The 16,311-nt window shown below is 39.5% G+C and overlaps 1 protein-coding gene across 3 annotated transcripts in view; it reads right to left on the bottom strand.

Moving 5' to 3' along the window:
- Positions 1-1,223: 1,223 nt before the first annotated feature.
- Positions 1,224-16,311, bottom strand: part of PSEN1 (presenilin 1) — a 78,168-nt gene continuing 63,080 nt past the window's right edge. For all 3 annotated transcript variants that reach the window (XM_060004274.1, XM_060004273.1, XM_060004275.1), the window contains 2 exons: positions 7,065-7,183; positions 1,224-5,688 (listed from right to left, as the gene is read on the bottom strand). In XM_060004274.1, the coding sequence (XP_059860257.1) occupies positions 5,533-5,688; positions 7,065-7,183 (275 nt within the window). In that variant the 3' untranslated portion in view covers positions 1,224-5,532. The remainder of the gene's footprint in view (positions 5,689-7,064; positions 7,184-16,311) is intronic.

The following is a 16,311-nucleotide window of genomic DNA, read 5'->3' on the forward strand; positions in this document are numbered from 1 at the left end:
GGATCCCTCCTTACTCTGCTTTCCCATTTAGATCATGTAGTGAGCCAACATTGTACTTGCTTGTACTCAAGCATGCTGTTTCACTTTTAACCAGATCCTAAGCTACTGGTGGGCAGGGCCTCCTCTGACTCTGACCCACAGAAGAATCCCCAGGGAGAGTGGTTGTGCTACAAAAAGCTGTGGTACTTACCTAGTGATGCAGGAAATCCAGCCTCATTACTCCTGCTTCTCAATCTGCTTGAGGACATTCTTCCTTCTCATCGAGAGCACCATTATCAGGGCCCCTAAGAATCAGATAGCTGTCAGCTGATGAGGACAAGTCATGACGCTGCTCTGGCAGACTCTAGTGACACTGCCTACAAGATTCATAAAAGCAAATGATGCTTCTGATTCCCATAGGAGGGAAAGACACCTTTTTTTTTTTAATAGTTTATGTTTCTTTCTTTTCTTTTTCTTTTTTTAACATCTTTATTACCTTCTTTGCTTCTTGATGCCCTTGGCCAATGTACCCAGGAACACATCTACCACCTCTCCTCTGCTTCTTCTGAAGACAAATAGGCCAACTCTGGTTTTTCTGCCACAAACTTATTTTTGACCAATAATTCCCAACACCGTGTATGCAATTCACTGTGTAGAAACAAAAGGCTTTGTAGAGTTTGGCGGTAGAGTGATAGGACAACCTATGTTCTACCAGGTCAAGAAAAGTAATGTTGCTTTTTTCCATTCATGTGACCTACATAATAATTTTTAAAAGATAATCCTCTAGCTTATGAAATATCTACACTGTACTACAACATACATCCTATAAGTTATTTTGATAGTCTTTACATTAATTTGAGTTAGATGTTTTCTAGAAGAAACAGTCTTCAGAAACTAAGTGTTAAGAATAGTTGAAGGCTTCCCTGGTGGCGCAGTGTAAGAATCTACATGCTAGTGCAGGGGACACGGCTTCGAGCCCTGGTCCAGGAAGATCCCATATGCCGCAGAGCAACTAAGCCCGTGTGCCACAACTACTGAGGCTGTGCTCTAGAGCCCACGAGCCACAACTACCGAGCCCACATGCCACAGCTACTGAAGGCCGCGTGCCTAGAGCCCGTGCACTGCAACGAAGAGTAGCCCCCACTCGCCGCAACTAGAGAAAGCCCGCGTGCAGCAACGAAAACGCAATGCAGCCAAAAATAAATAAATAAATAATTTAAAAAAATAGTTGAGACTTTCCATGAATAGATTTAATATCGTGCCCTTCAGAGATGTGGCCTGCTATAATCCATACCACTTTATTATGAGTGAATGATGGAAACAATGCATTTGTGTTTCTAGACTGTTTCCTGATAATCGCTGAATAGTTTTCACAGTTACATATTATAATACTTTCATGTAAGAAAATTAGCACAGCTGGAGTCATGCGGTCTTTATTAATTTGACAAAAAACAGGAAAATCTGCACTCATCTATCAAAATTATATCTTACCAAGAATTTGAAAGGTATTTAAAAAAGATGTATTCACAGTCTGTCTGAATCGTGTACAAATCAGTGTCTGTAGAAGCAAAAGCCAGACAATGAACACGTGAGGGTAAATGATCCCACTGAAACCCACACCCCAGCACCTTGATAGCACCATAAACACGACAGTCCTGTACTCAGTTCCGATAGTTGACTTGTAAACTGTCCTGTTGCAACATTTACTTATTTTAAAAGGAAAATTGCTTTCTGGGAAGTCCTTCCTGCTACACAGACCAGGCTGAAGTGCTAACACCAGATTCCAGGGCCCAGGGTGGACTCAACTACTTCCTCGGGGCAACGCTGAAGCTGTCCGAGGCCCTGGGAAACAGCTTAGACATTCAAGAAGGGAGTTCACTTCAGCACCAGGCTGATCTTTAATGCACAGATCTGAAGTGTTTCTTGCCAGAGGAGAGGACTGTTCCAATGATGCTATCCAGATGATTTGGGATGTGAGCGTGATGGTGGCCTTGCTGGGATACCCTGCTCTGCAGCTTCAATGAGGGTTGTGAAGAGCTGAAACCACTGTTTTTAATCTCCTGTGTCTGGGGAATTTAAAATGAGGCAAGAAGATCACAAGGATCACTTCTTGGCTCAAATTTATGATGATATTATTTCATCCCAGGGCAAAACCAAACATCCAGTTTTCAAGTCTCTTCCCAAACTCAGCGTTCAGGATCCTCTTGGAGTTGAGGAGAAAGACAAACGCAAATCTGGAGAAAAAGGAGTACTTTACTGGAAGGATTGGTTTCTGGAAGACTCAAGTCACCATAACATCAATTTTATAAGCCCTCAATAACAGTTGCCATGAAAAGGGGTTATTGACAGGTAGCTAATATTTTAGAGAAGTTAAAGCTGGTAGTTACCAGAAAACAAGAGACTATAGCTACATTCTGAGGTTACATCTTACTCATTTTTGCATCCTTAGACTCCAGCACCATGCCAGCAACACAGAAGACATTGAACAAAATTTTTCATCGTGGTTTCTGAGCTCATTTTCTTCAGGGCTAGATCATGAATGGGCAAATACGCAAGGCCAAGCACTGGGGGTCAGGATCAGAGGCTTCCTTGAGATGTCTGACCCTGGAAGATCATATGTGGTAGTTCTGTCTCACATATTACAAAATACGATCAAGACTACATATATAAAGCTTGTTGAGGCCAAGTAAAGGGCGAGTACTAAACATATTATTTGTTTGGGCATCTGTTATGGAAGGAGGGTTTTTAAAATCAAGGGACACTTTGAAAAATGGGGATCCGTGAGTTTAAAAGTAAAAACACCACCTCGTCAGTTGTTGCTTCTGTAGTGAAATAAATAAATTGTTCACTTATGATTTTCTTTCAAGTTGCTTAGAAAGCTTCTCCTTTTTCTGATCAAGAGAGCTATTTACAGTGAGAGCTGTGATCTGAGGACCACACACTAACCTGGTGAGAATCAAAAACAGAGAAGCGATCCCTTCCTCTTTGAAAAAAAATCCTCTACAAATCCTCCAAATATGGTTGGTATTTCCATAGGCTAATTTGTGGCAACATTCTGTATGTAAACACTCTCTATTCTTCTGTAGGCCCGTCGGACACAGACATCAGTGGTCGCCCTTCTTCCTACTGTCCTCCCCTTTTTATTAAGCAGGTCAGCTGGGCTGGTCAGGTTTTACCATTTGTTCTGTCTGGTTCCACAGTCAGCCCTTGCCCCTGGGCGAGGGTGCATCCTCAGTGGAATTGCTACTGTTTTCTCTGGTGACAATCTATTTTTCATGGTGGAAGACTAGCATTTTGATATTTCAGAAACAACTGAATTGACTCTAAGAAGGTTCAAAGGAAAAGTCTGCGTCCGAGACCGGTGCTTTAAAGAAATAAGATGTATTCTCTCTATGCTGAGATGTGGTTCCACCTTGCAGAAAGTGACAGGTCTATGGCAATCTTTCTACATAGGACAGCAATACAAAGGATGGATTTGAACACAATCACACACACCACACACCCTCTTCAGAGATAAACCCTTCATGAAAGAGACAGCATGTTTGGGATCCTCACACAAATAAACTACTCTAGGTCAGGGCTCCCTTCAAGACTGCTTCAAATCTTCAAATCACACATTAGTGTTCAGGTGGCTTTGTTGTAACTGTTGAGCTTCATGTCTTCCTGGAAGATAACACCCACACTGTCACATATCCGAGGAGAAAAAGAAAATCTTGGGAAAAAGGGCCTAAGAGGAGCCAGTTTTTACACACAGGTTAGTACCAGCACATTACTCCTGAAGTCAGTTTCTTATAAGAAATATTCCATGACAGAAAACAAATACTCTAAACTCCAAGGAGAACCCCAATCCAGATCAAATGATGGCTGGAGAGACAGCAGCAGGAAACAGAGGGAAAGCTGGCCTCTCTTCAGCCACAAGGAGAAACTAAGTTTCTCACAAATGCTTAGAGTCTGATCACCATGGCTGAGGGCTGTCCGTGGTAAAAGAGGGGGTGTGCCCCGGCAAAGCTTCATCCAGAGGTGCCGTGTGCTCGCAGGCGGAGGCTCTGTTCATGTGCATTGGCGCAGCTGAACTGCACAGGGCCTGAACTCTGCAGCCCAATTCTCACAAAGGTACATTGAAACTAAAGGTAACGTGGAAGGGAAAACACAAAGCACCCATTGTGAGGTTCTTGAGGAATCACTCGGATCCCCTCCTTCCCAGGCCAGGTTGTGAGCTCATCTTGTCCCATTGGCTGTTAGAGGCCCCTCCTCTCCCCTCTTGGCCGCTGGTTCTCCCCCTGACCCTTGGTTCTCCCACAGCTCACCAAGTGAAGTAACAGCTATCTCCAAGCTTTGTACTGATACAACTGACTCATAAACTTTATAAACCACCAGCTTTTGGCTATTGGTTCAAATTCTGACCTACTGTCAAGAGACAATGGGTTGTAGTTAAAAAGAAAAGACAAACCAGGACAGAAAGTGCTTCACCAGCCATCTTACTCTTCTTTAATCCTACCATCTTTGGGCACATTGCATTTGCTATTTAAGAAAGTACGAAAGCAAGGCTGGTAGCATTGACTCATGACACATTCTTTGCACCACACACAGAGCAAAATCCTAGAACAACTGGATCATCTGCTTCCACAACAGAGCTGTCTTATTTGCTGTATAGGAGAAGTGCTTGTGAGGGGAGTACCGGGAGAGAGATGGAAGGAGGGAGGGACCTGGGGGCAAGTGAACCCACAAGTATGCCTAAAAGTTAGGAATTTGGTGGAAAATCCAGAATTTACCTAAGGGTAATAGGGAATTGTTGAGTTATAGTTCCACTCTTTCCAGAAATAAATGACTGCATTTGGAACCTGAGGTTAAGACTTTTAAGATAAAGCAACCTCAAATAAGTTCAGACTGGCCTTGGGAAGAAATGGCAGCCATAGATGGTAATGAGCTTCAGTGCTTGAGAACAAGTGTCAAAATCAACCTACACCTCAGGTGAAAAAAAGTCTTATTTAAAAATGGTAAGTCTTCAGCAAAAAATCTGAAAGTTTGAGCCCCTTTCCATCTTTCCATTTTGCTCTGGTGCCTGCTCTCCTTACAGTATCTCGCGAAAAGGTTCAGAATTCAATACAGATTTATTAGGTTGACTTTCAACATGTAGTTTAAGATGAAGAGTCCTGTTTGGTTTAAACCATTTCATTTAACCTCTTGGTAATGGTAGTCCTGAGAGTCTGCAGCGTTGGTAAAATCCACCTGTGACCAAAGGTCAACCTGCTGGTGGGAGCACAGCAACTTTCTGGCTCATCACTTTGCCTTGTTCTTGTCCCTCAAATCTGGCAGTTTCTGCACTGAGGGACTCGGTCCACCACAATGACATGTTCAAAACCATTTTCTGTAGACACCTCCTTCCAACGCCCAATAGTGCAGGTGGTCAGGAAGACTTGGAAGGAAGCTGCAAAAAGTCCAGCTGGGAATCTTGACTTTGTTAGATGTGGACACAGGAAAAATCACCTCTGTCCTCCCCAGATTTATTATAGTCAAAGGAGAAAAATCCATGAGATTCTAACTGCAAATATGCTAGATATAAAACTGATGGAATGCTAATTGGTCCATAAAGGGTTGCACAAGATAATCTGTGGCAAAGTAGAAAACAAGCCCAAAGGTGATAGAGATTGGAAGAGCTGGCAATGCTTTCTTGAAAATGGCGAGGAGCAATAATGTAAGGCACAAACCCTGTGGAGAAGAGGGGAAAAGACACAAACCCAGACATAATTATGCAAGTATTTTGTGCAAATCAACTCAATCACAAGTCTCAGTTTTAATTTAGTTAATTCAATACAATCCTTTGACATTAACTTTTAGAACAAAATTTTTTCATTAAACCTGGAAACAACATTTATTTTCCTTTGCAACAGAGATCATTATCCATACATTGTTGATATTTCATCCCTAATTCTAGATAGGGAATAGAATCTGAAAATAAGTAAAATTATTTTTGAAAACAAATAAACAATACTGAAATTTCTATCTAAACTACTGGGATGGCTACTGTAGGTTTACTTTGGCTAGCTAAAAATCCCAGAGGTGAAGAACATTCTTTATGCTGTCTGGGGGCAAAAAGGTGCTCATGGAATAAACCAATAAAAGTTTGTTTATAAAGTGTATACTGTTTTCTTATAAACACAGAGCAGCTATATAATACACCCCATTTTTTATCCTAGTTACTGAGACATTAACTATAAACTCTGGAGGGTGAGCTGCATTTAAGGTTTATCCAAAGTAAGTAATTTTCTTCTTAAAAGCTTCAACACATCCAGAAAACTAACCTCAAAAGAGAAATAAATGAAAATTCTAACTGGTCATATGATCAAGATAAATCACAAGTGTAATCATAAAATAAATGCATAAGTAAAGGCTCTCGTCTAACCTCTCATCCAACTTCATTCACATATATCAAAGATATCACATCTTTAGCAAAAATAGCAATAAGAAATATGAGTTATTTACTTGAATCATTGTCTTGAAAGCTTCAGGCTCACGTTGTAGCACTATAAGCAAAATCTATGTGTGATCGTGCACTGAGTTAGCTTTTCTTGCCTCATACTTACTGCCCAAAGGACACTGTATGCTGCAGGTCGTGGCCTTAAACACAATACCACCACCAAACGCAGACTAAGTGAGGATCTGCTTACCCCTTTAAGACTGATCTAATTCCTTACTGCTGGGCTTGAAGCAATGGTTCCTACTCGGAGGTACTTACCAGAATTTCCTGGGTAACTTTTTAAAAAACACACAATTAAAACAAATTAAATATTCGGTTGGCCAAAAACTTCATTTCGGTTTTCCATAACATCTTATGGAGAAGCCTGAACGAACTTTTTGGCCAGCCCACTAATATCTCAGGGTAGAGACCCACAGTTTTAAAAGCTCTCAGGTGATATTAATGTGTGGCCAGGTAGAGAATTACTCAGATGAAGTCCAATTATTTGTGTTTTTAAAAAAGCTCCCCAGGTGATTGGAACACTCAGCCTAGCTGGGGTTAAAAGGACCACCTTTTAATCAGAATTTTGAGATGAGCTCTGACACGTTTTTAATCCGTGTATACTTACAATTAATATGGCTACAAAACAGGCTATGGTTGTGTTCCAGTCTCCACTGGCTGTTGCAGAAGCTTTACCAACCAGAACACTGTAGAAAATGAAATCTCCTAATCCAAGTTTTACTCCCCCTAAAAAGGAAAGATTATAAAAATATAAAGTTTGTCACTCTTAAAAAAAAGAAAGTTTGTCACTCTTTGCTATGACTTCACAATTCAAAACTGTCGCTGCCCCCCGCCCCCCATCCTATGCTGAATGAGAAGTCAGTAAATGGTATCATACAAAATTAGGCTTTGGCTACGTTTTCCCTTTCTTTTTTGGTTTTCTATAACAGGAGGTTCAGATGTTATGTGGCTAACTCTGGTGTCTTAACAGTAGATGCTGCTGTTATATAGCAAAAATAATAACAATAAATAGTAATTGTCATCTACTGAATGCCTAGTTTATACCTGCACTTGTTCTAATAAATCCTCACAGAACCCCTATGAGATAGGTATCATCTCCTTTTTTTTGAAAAACAGCTTTACTGAGGTATAATTTATTTCATAAAATGCACCCACTGTAAAATGTACAATTCAATGACTGAAAAAATTGTGCAACCGTCACCACAATCCACCATATTTCCATCACCCCAATTAAGATACCTTGTGTTCACTTACAGTTAACCTCCACTCCCCGCCCAGGCCTTAAGCAACCACTGATCTGCTTTCTAACTCTATAAATCTGCCTTTTCTAGACACTGCACAGAAAGGGACTCATACAATATTAAGTCTTTTGTGACTGGCTTCTTTCATTTAACATAATTTTTTTAAATTGAAGTATAGTTGACATACAATGTTGTGTTAGTTCCAGGTGTACAACGAAGTGATTCAGATATATAAATATATATATATATTTTTTATAGATTCTTTTCCATTATAGGTTATTACAAGATATTGAAAATAGCTCCCTGTGCTATACAGTAGGTCCTTGTTGTTTATCTACTTTAAATATAGTACTGTATATCTGTTAATCCCAAACTTCTAAATTATCCCCCCTGCCCCACACTTTCCCCTTTGGTAACCATAAGTTTGTTTTCTATGCCTGTGAGTCTATTTCTGTTTTGTATGTAAGTTCATTTGTATCATATTTTAGATTCCACATATAAGTGGTATCATATGATATTTGTCTTTCTCTGTCTGATTTACTTCACTCTGTATGATAATCTCTAGGTCCATCCATGTTGCTGCAAATGGCATTATTTCATTCTTTTATATGGCTGAGTAATATTCCATTGTGTATATATACCACATCTTCTTTATTCATTCTCCTGTCAATGGACATTTAGATTGCTTCCATGTCTTGGCTATTGTAAATAGTGCTGCTATGAACACTGGGGTGCATGTATCTTTTTGAATTAGAGTCTTCGTCTTTTCCAGATATATGCCCAGGAGTGAGGTTGCAGGATCCTATGGTAACTCTATTTTTAGTTTTTTAAGGAACCTCCATACTGTTCTCCATAGTGGCTTGCACCAATTTACATTCCCACCAACAGTGTAGGAGGGTTCCCTTATCTCCACACCCTCTCCAACATTTATTATTTGTAGACTTTTTGATAATGGTCATTCTGACCGGTGTGAGGTGATACCTCATTGTAGTTTTGATTTGCATTTCTCTAATGCTTAGTGATGTTGAGCATCTTTTCATATGCCTGTTGGCCATCTGATTAACATAACATTTTTTAGGTTTATCCATGACATTGCATGTGTCTGTAGTTTGTTGCTTTTCACTGGTGAATAGCTTTTCATTGTATGGATATACTATATTTTGTTTATCCATTTACCAGTTGATGGACATTTAGATTATTTTCAGTTTGGGGCTATTATGAATAATGCTGCTACGAACATCAGTGCACACATCTTTGTGTGGGCAGACTGCTTTCATTTCCATGGGGTAGATCCCTAGGAGTGGAACTGTTGGGTTATATAGTAAGTTTATGTTTAGCCTTTTGAGAAACTGCTAAACTGTTTTCCATACTGGCTGTACCAGTACATTCCCACCAGCAGTGCACAAGGGTTGCAGCTTCTTCAGTCCTCACCAGCACTTGGCATTGCTGTCTTTTTGATTACAGCCATTCTGATTCATGATGTTGAGTATCTTTTCATGTGCTTATTAGCCATTATATCTCTCCTTTGGGGAAATATCTACCCAAAGTGTTACCTTATTTTTCAATTAGGTTATCTTCCTATTACTGAGTTGTAAGCATTCTCTGTATATCCTAACTATAAATCCTTTAACAGGATTTGCAATGATTTGCAAATATTTTCTCTCAGTTTGTGGCTCCTTTTCCTTTTCTTAATGGTATCTTTTTTTTTTTAATTGTGGTAAAATACACAGTTCAATGGCATTAAGTACATTCATATTGTTGTGCTACCATCACCACCATCCATCCACGGAACTCTTTTCATCTTGCAAAACTGAACCTCTGTACCCATGAAACAGTAACTCCTCCTTCCTCTCTCCCTCCAGCCCCTGGAAACCACCATTCCACTCTCCATCTCTGAGTCTGACTACTCCAGGTACTTCATTTAAGTGGAATCATACAGTATTTGTCTTACTGTGACTGGCTTATTTCACTTAGTATAATGTCCTGGCTCATCCATGCTGCAGCATGTATTGGATTTTCCTTCCTTTTTAAAGCTGAATAATATCCCATTGTATGTAAGCACCACATTTTGTCTATCTATTCATCAGCCAGTGGACACTTAGGTTGCTTCCATCTCATGGCTATTGTGAACAGTGCTGTGAACACGGGTATATAAATACCTCTTCTCTCTCTCTCTCTCTTTTTTTCTTTTGGCCTCTCTATATGGCTTGTGGGATCTTAGTTCCCCAACCAGGGATCAAACCGGTGCCCCTGGCAGTGAAAGCGCGTTGTTCTAACCACTGAACTACCAGGGAATTCCCTAAATACTTCTTCTCTTAATGGTATCTTTTGAAGTGTGAAAGTTTTCAATTTTGACAAAGTCCAATCTATCAATTTTTTCTTCTATGTATCACTGTTATATTAAGGAACTCTTTGCCCAGCCCAAGGTCATGAAGTTTTTCTCCTACGTTTTCTTCTGGAAGTTTTAGAGTTTTACCACTTACATTTCAGTTTATGATCAATTTGGGGTTAATTTGGGATTGTGTGAATGATGGATAGGGTGAGACAGGGGTTTCCATTCATTCTTTTGCATGTGGATATTCAATTGTCCCAGCACCATTTGTTGAAAAGATTATATCCTTTTGGCATTGAATTATTTTAGCACCTTTGTAAAAAATCATTGACCATAAATATAAGGCTTTACTTCTGGACTCTCAGTTCTGTTTCTTTGATTTATATGTCTGTCCTTGATTACTATGGCTTTAGAGTAAGTTTTGAAATCAGATAGCTTAAGTCCACCAACTTTTTTCTTCTCTTTCAAAATTGTTTTGGGTATTCTAAGTTCTTTACACTTCCAAAAAATTTTAGTATCAGCTTGTAGAAATTGACAAGCTGATCCTAAAACATACACAGAAATGCAAAGGCCCTAGGTTTTCTGTTGTCAAACATTATTTTTAACTTTTCAAGTTCTTTTCAAAATGATAAACAAAACTATGTATTTAAAAATATGCTTTGGGGCTTCCCTGGTGGCGCAGGAGTTGAGAGTCCGCCTGCCGATGCAGGGGACACGGGTTCGTGCCCCAGTCCAGGAAGATCCCACATGCCACGGAGCAGCTGGGACCGTGAGCCATGGCCACTGAGCCTGCGCGTCCAGGGCCTGTGCTCCGCAACGGGAGAGGCCACAACAGTGAGAGGCCCACGTACCGCAAAAAAAAAAAAAAAAAAAAATATATATATATATATATATATATATATGCTTTGGACTTCCCTGCTGGCGCAGTGGTTAAGAATCCGCCTGCCAATGTAGGAGACACGGATTCGAGCCCTGACCCGGGAAGATCCCACATGCTGTGGAGCAACCAAGCCCGTGTGCCACAACTACTGAGGCTGTGCTCTAGAGCCTGCGAGCCACAACTACTGAGCCTGCATGCCACAACTACTGAAGCCTGCAAGCCTAGAGCCTGTGTTCTGCAACAAGAGAAGCCACCACAATGAGAAGCCCGCACACTGCAACGAAGAGTAACCCCGGCTCACCACAACTAGAGAAAGCCCGCGTGCATCAACGAAGACCCAACACAGCCAAAAATAAATAGATAAATTTATTAAAAAAAAAAAGTTCCACAATGAACATGTACTGTTTTTTAAAAAATAAATAAATAAAATATGCTTTGACTTGGGGCTCAACAGTAACCCATTAAGCTTTACTATTGGCTTTTACCTTTCTGGTTGTTATGTAACTACTCCTAACTGAAGTGTGATCCTGATCTTAAAGTTTTGTTGCCTGAGTTACAGAAACTACTTCTGGAAGATAGGTGTTGAGGGCCTTGAGAAGCAGAGTCTGCGGGAGAAAGGGGCAGAGTTCTGATTAATAAGATCTTACTGAGAGGGATTTCCCTGGTGGCGCAGTGGTTAAGAATCCGCCTGCCTAAAGCAGAGGTCACGGGTTCGATCCCTGGTCCAGGAAGATGGCACATGACACAGAGCAACTAAGCCCATGCACCACAACTACTGAGCCCACATGCCACAGCTACTGAAGCCCGTGTGCCTAGAGCCCGTGCTCTGCAACAAGAGAAGCCTGCGCACCACAACAAAGAGTAGCCCCCGCTCGCCACAAGTAGAGAAAGCCCGTGCACAGCAACAAAGGCCCAACCCAGCCAAAAATAAAAAAAAATTTTAAAAAAAAGATCTTACTGAGAAACCATTGTTCTTTTTAAACCGTGGAAGCCAGAGCAACGTCTTCCATAGTGGAAAAATTAAACATACAATCCTGAAATCCGATGCTATGAATTACATGGTCAGTTATCCTTTAACTTGCTAACCTTCCCAGACTGATGAATATTATCACCAGTTTCAGTTGTGGAGAAGAGTCCAACTCTACTATTTAGGTACTAGTGTGATCCAGGGCAAGTTTACTAACTTCTTTAATGCTCAAATTCTTCAGCTACAAGATGGGGATTACAGAGCTATTTCACAAGGTTGGTATCAGCGTTAAAAATATACAGGAAAAGTTCTTGGCACACACAGAGGCTAAACAAATGACAGCCTTAGAAATACTTTTGATTCCAAATAGTAAGTACTATAAGAAAATAACTAAAGACTTCCCTGGTGATGCAGTGGTTAAGAATCCGCCTGCCAATGCAGGGGACACGGATTCGAGCCCTGGTCTGGGAAGATCCCACATGCCGCGGAGCAACTAAGCCCACCACAACAACTAAGCCCACCACAACTACTGAGCCTGTGCTCTAGAGCCTGTGCTCCGCAACAAGAGAAGCCACTGCAATGAGAAGCCCGCACACTGCAACGAAGAGTAGCCCCCGCTCTCCGCAACTAGAGAAAGCCCACGCATAGCGACGAAGACCCAGTGCAGCCAGAAATAAATAAATAAAATAAATAAAATTTAAAAAAAGAAACTAACTGAAAGAAACTAAGTTGTTCAGAAAAAAAATGCTATAGAAATGAATTTTTAAAAATAATGCAGAAGAAAAATTTTGCATTTCTCTGATAAGAGACTTGTGTCTAGAGAATATATCAAAAACTATTACAACTCAATAATAAAAAAGGACCCCCAAAATGGGCAATGGATCTGAATAGACAGTTCTCCAAAAAAATATACAAGTGGCCAATTAGCACACAAAAAGATACTCAACATTATTAGCCATCAGAAGAATGCAAATCAAAACCCTGATGACATACCACTTTACACCCACTAGGAATGATTATAATCAAAAAGACAAAAAATAACAAGTGTTGGTGAGGCTGTGGAAAAATTGGAACATTCATACACTGCTGCGGGGAATGTAAAATGGTGCAGACACTTTGGAAAACAGTCTGGTAGTTCCTCAAAATGTTAAACATAGAGTTACCACATGACTCAGTAATTCTACTTGTAGGTATATACCTAAGAGAAATAAAACCATGTGTCCACACAGATGTGTACATGAATGTTCACACAACACTATGCATAATAGCTCAAAATGGAAACAATCTAGATGCCTATTAACTGATGAATGGATGACAAATGTGACATATCCGTACAATGGAATATTATTTGGCTATAAAAAGAAACGAAATGCTAATACATGTTACAACATAGAAAAAACCTGAAAACATAATGCTATATGAAAGAAATCAGTACAAAGAACCATATAGTGTATGATTCCATTTATATGAAATGTCCAGAAGAGGCAAATCTATTATGATAGTATATTTGTTGGTGCTGGGGGGAATAGGGGTAATGGGTACAGGGTTTCTTTCTGAGGTAATGAACATATTCTAATATTAGCATGTGGTGATGGTTGCACAACTATAATAAAAACCATCGCGGACTTCCCCAGTGGCGCAGTGGTTAAGAATACGCTTGCCAGTGCAGGGGACACAGGTTCAAGCCCTGGTCCAGGAAGATCCCACATGCCACGCAGCAACTAAGCCCGTGCGCCACAACTGCTGAGCCTGAGCTCTAGAGCCCATGAGCTACAACTACTGAGCCCACATGCCACAACTACTGAGCCCACGTGCCTAGAGCCTGTACTCCGCAACAAGAGAAGCCACTGCAATGAGAAGCCTGTGCACCCCTTCTCGCCGCAGCTAGAGGAAGCCCGCACACAGCAACAAAGACCCAACACAGCCATAAATAAATAAATAAATAAATAAATAAATAAATTTACTAACAAAAACCATTGCATTGTCCACTTTAAATGGCGGGGAATGAGAGGGATTGAAGAGGTGATGTTAAGGAGTACGGGGTTTCTTTATGGGGTGTTGAAAATGTTCTAAAATCAATTGTGGTGATGGTTGAACAATTCTGTGAATATACTAATGTCACCCCTTTAAATGGGTGAATTGTACAGTATGTGAATTATGTCTCAACAGAGGTATCAAAAAATAAACAAAAATAATGTACCAAGTCAAGCTTAAAATTATAGCCTCACATTTTTTTCATTTAAAGGCTTATGTTTGTTTAAATAATAACAATATTATGGCAAATGCTAGTTATATTCTACAGAAATCATTTTAATGGAGAGAGAAATATAGATGTATTTTATTAGCAAAATTAAAAGAGTCAGGAAACAAAGAAGTAACCATCAATTTTTTTTCTTTAGGCACTTACTGAAGCAACAAGTTATATTCCATAACCAGAAGAGCCTGGATGAATCAGTATATAAAACCTAAGAAAAATCATGTTGCTCGGGAATATGTTTTCTTTAAACAGCTTCTTGGATTTATTCAGTAAAGATATGCCATGGCCAAACAACTAAAATCACAGCAATGGAAAGTGCTTAAGTTAGACGTAAGTGTTATCAGTATTCCACTGCCAAGTGCTAATGCTGAGATTGGATGCTAGTTGCTTTACTGCTGTCTAGGTCTCCTATTGTTTTGCTTTGTTTTGGCCACTCTGAAAAATAATTTTAAGTAATGATGGAGTTCCTTTCGTATTAAAAGGGGCATTTGCAGGTCTACCAAACATAAGACATGGTAAAAATAATAAATGATGGTGAATATTTACTTTAATTGTAAGATTTCGCTATAGGACATCTAGCAGAATATATGCCTAGCTTAAATGTAACTATAACATAATAAAATAATGAATATTTCCTACTATCTTTTTAATAAACAGAAACATATAAAAAACTTCCTGAAATTTATTATTTTGTGTTTTAACTACTAAAACCTCTTCCTCCACTTGAAGAAAATAACAAAATCCATCTCCCACTCTTCCCTTGAGGTTATAGAAAAAGAACCTCTATGAGTTAAATTTCTACTCCTGGAAACAACAGGTTAATTTCACTACTCTGATAAATTTTAAATCTATCAGTAGTACACTGAGGCTTGCTATGGGCATGAAGTTTGGAAGAAGTGTAGTTTGAAATTCACTAGAAGACCAACTGCACATTGAATAAACATGTTTTACATTTCTAATTAAAATGTCTCAGTGTTCAGCTTTCTGATTAATTTTTGATTTTTAAAAGGTTGTTCTGGAAGACACATGTGCCTTTACATGTCAAATTCTATTGTAAACTGAGACTTTTCTGTAACAACTCTGGTTTAACACACTAATGCAATCCGATATGGTTATGTGTGTTCTGGATGCTAAGATAAGGAAAGAATACCAATTATTAGTTTATATTGGTCCCAGATAAAGAAAATATTAATCTGAAGTTAGAAGGGACAATACTTGGGTTTTTCTTAAAAAAAAAAAAGTTAGAGATGAAGAGAAGGACATGAAGAGATGATCAGGAGAGAGAATCTTCAAGTAGGAAAGGCAGTCGTGAAAGAATCACACTGCAGCTATGCTTAACAGCTATATTTCTTTCTTTTGGCTGTATGCATCTTTGAGAAAAGAGGAAAGGAAGAGAAGAGGCAACTAATTACAGTGATAACTTTGAAGGCAGAGAAAACAGCAAACGCAAGCTCAAGGCTGGCCATAAGAGGAGGCAACTGTGTCTGGTTTCCCAGAGTGTGAAAGCTGCAGGCTGCAGATGGCTCTAAAATCTGGAAAACTCGCCCAGCACCAAAGTCATGGATCTGCCCAGGTTCTGACCCAGATAAAAGACTAATGGTGAGTTGTAAGAAGTGTTCTGATCAAGCTGAAGGATAAGGTCACAATTAATAGTGATTAGAGAAGCTAAGGAATCTAGTGTCTGTTTCTTTGAAACTACTTAATATTTTCGCTGTAATATTTTAATCAAGCGTTTCACTTGAAAGCGTTTCACTTGAAAACGAAAAAATTGAGGGTAATTTAGTTGGGAAATGTGCTAATCTCTTCTTATTCAGTAAATCACCTCTCTAACTAAGAATAAGTAAAGAGATGACTGAGCCCTAACCAGGGGGCTCTACTGGCTAATATCCTAAGAAGCCCCAAGTGCTGACCTGAATTCCAGTGACAGCACACCTTAGACACTGAACAAACTCTTACATTTCTGCAGAGAACCTAAATCCCTTTGATGTTCTTTAAAATTAATAAAATACAGTGCTTGCCGAAAAAGGGCAGTAACAATGTAAAAGGGTGAAGCATTTAAATCCATAGGTCTCTGTGCAGCAAGAGTGAAATATATTAATGAAAATTTTGTAGACATGAAGTCTTATCAGAATAATATTAAATTTTTTTTTTTTACCTTATAAAATCAATGCCAAAGA

Source organism: Delphinus delphis, chromosome 2, assembly GCF_949987515.2.
Source record: "Delphinus delphis chromosome 2, mDelDel1.2, whole genome shotgun sequence".
Taxonomy (NCBI): Eukaryota; Metazoa; Chordata; class Mammalia; order Artiodactyla; family Delphinidae; genus Delphinus; species Delphinus delphis.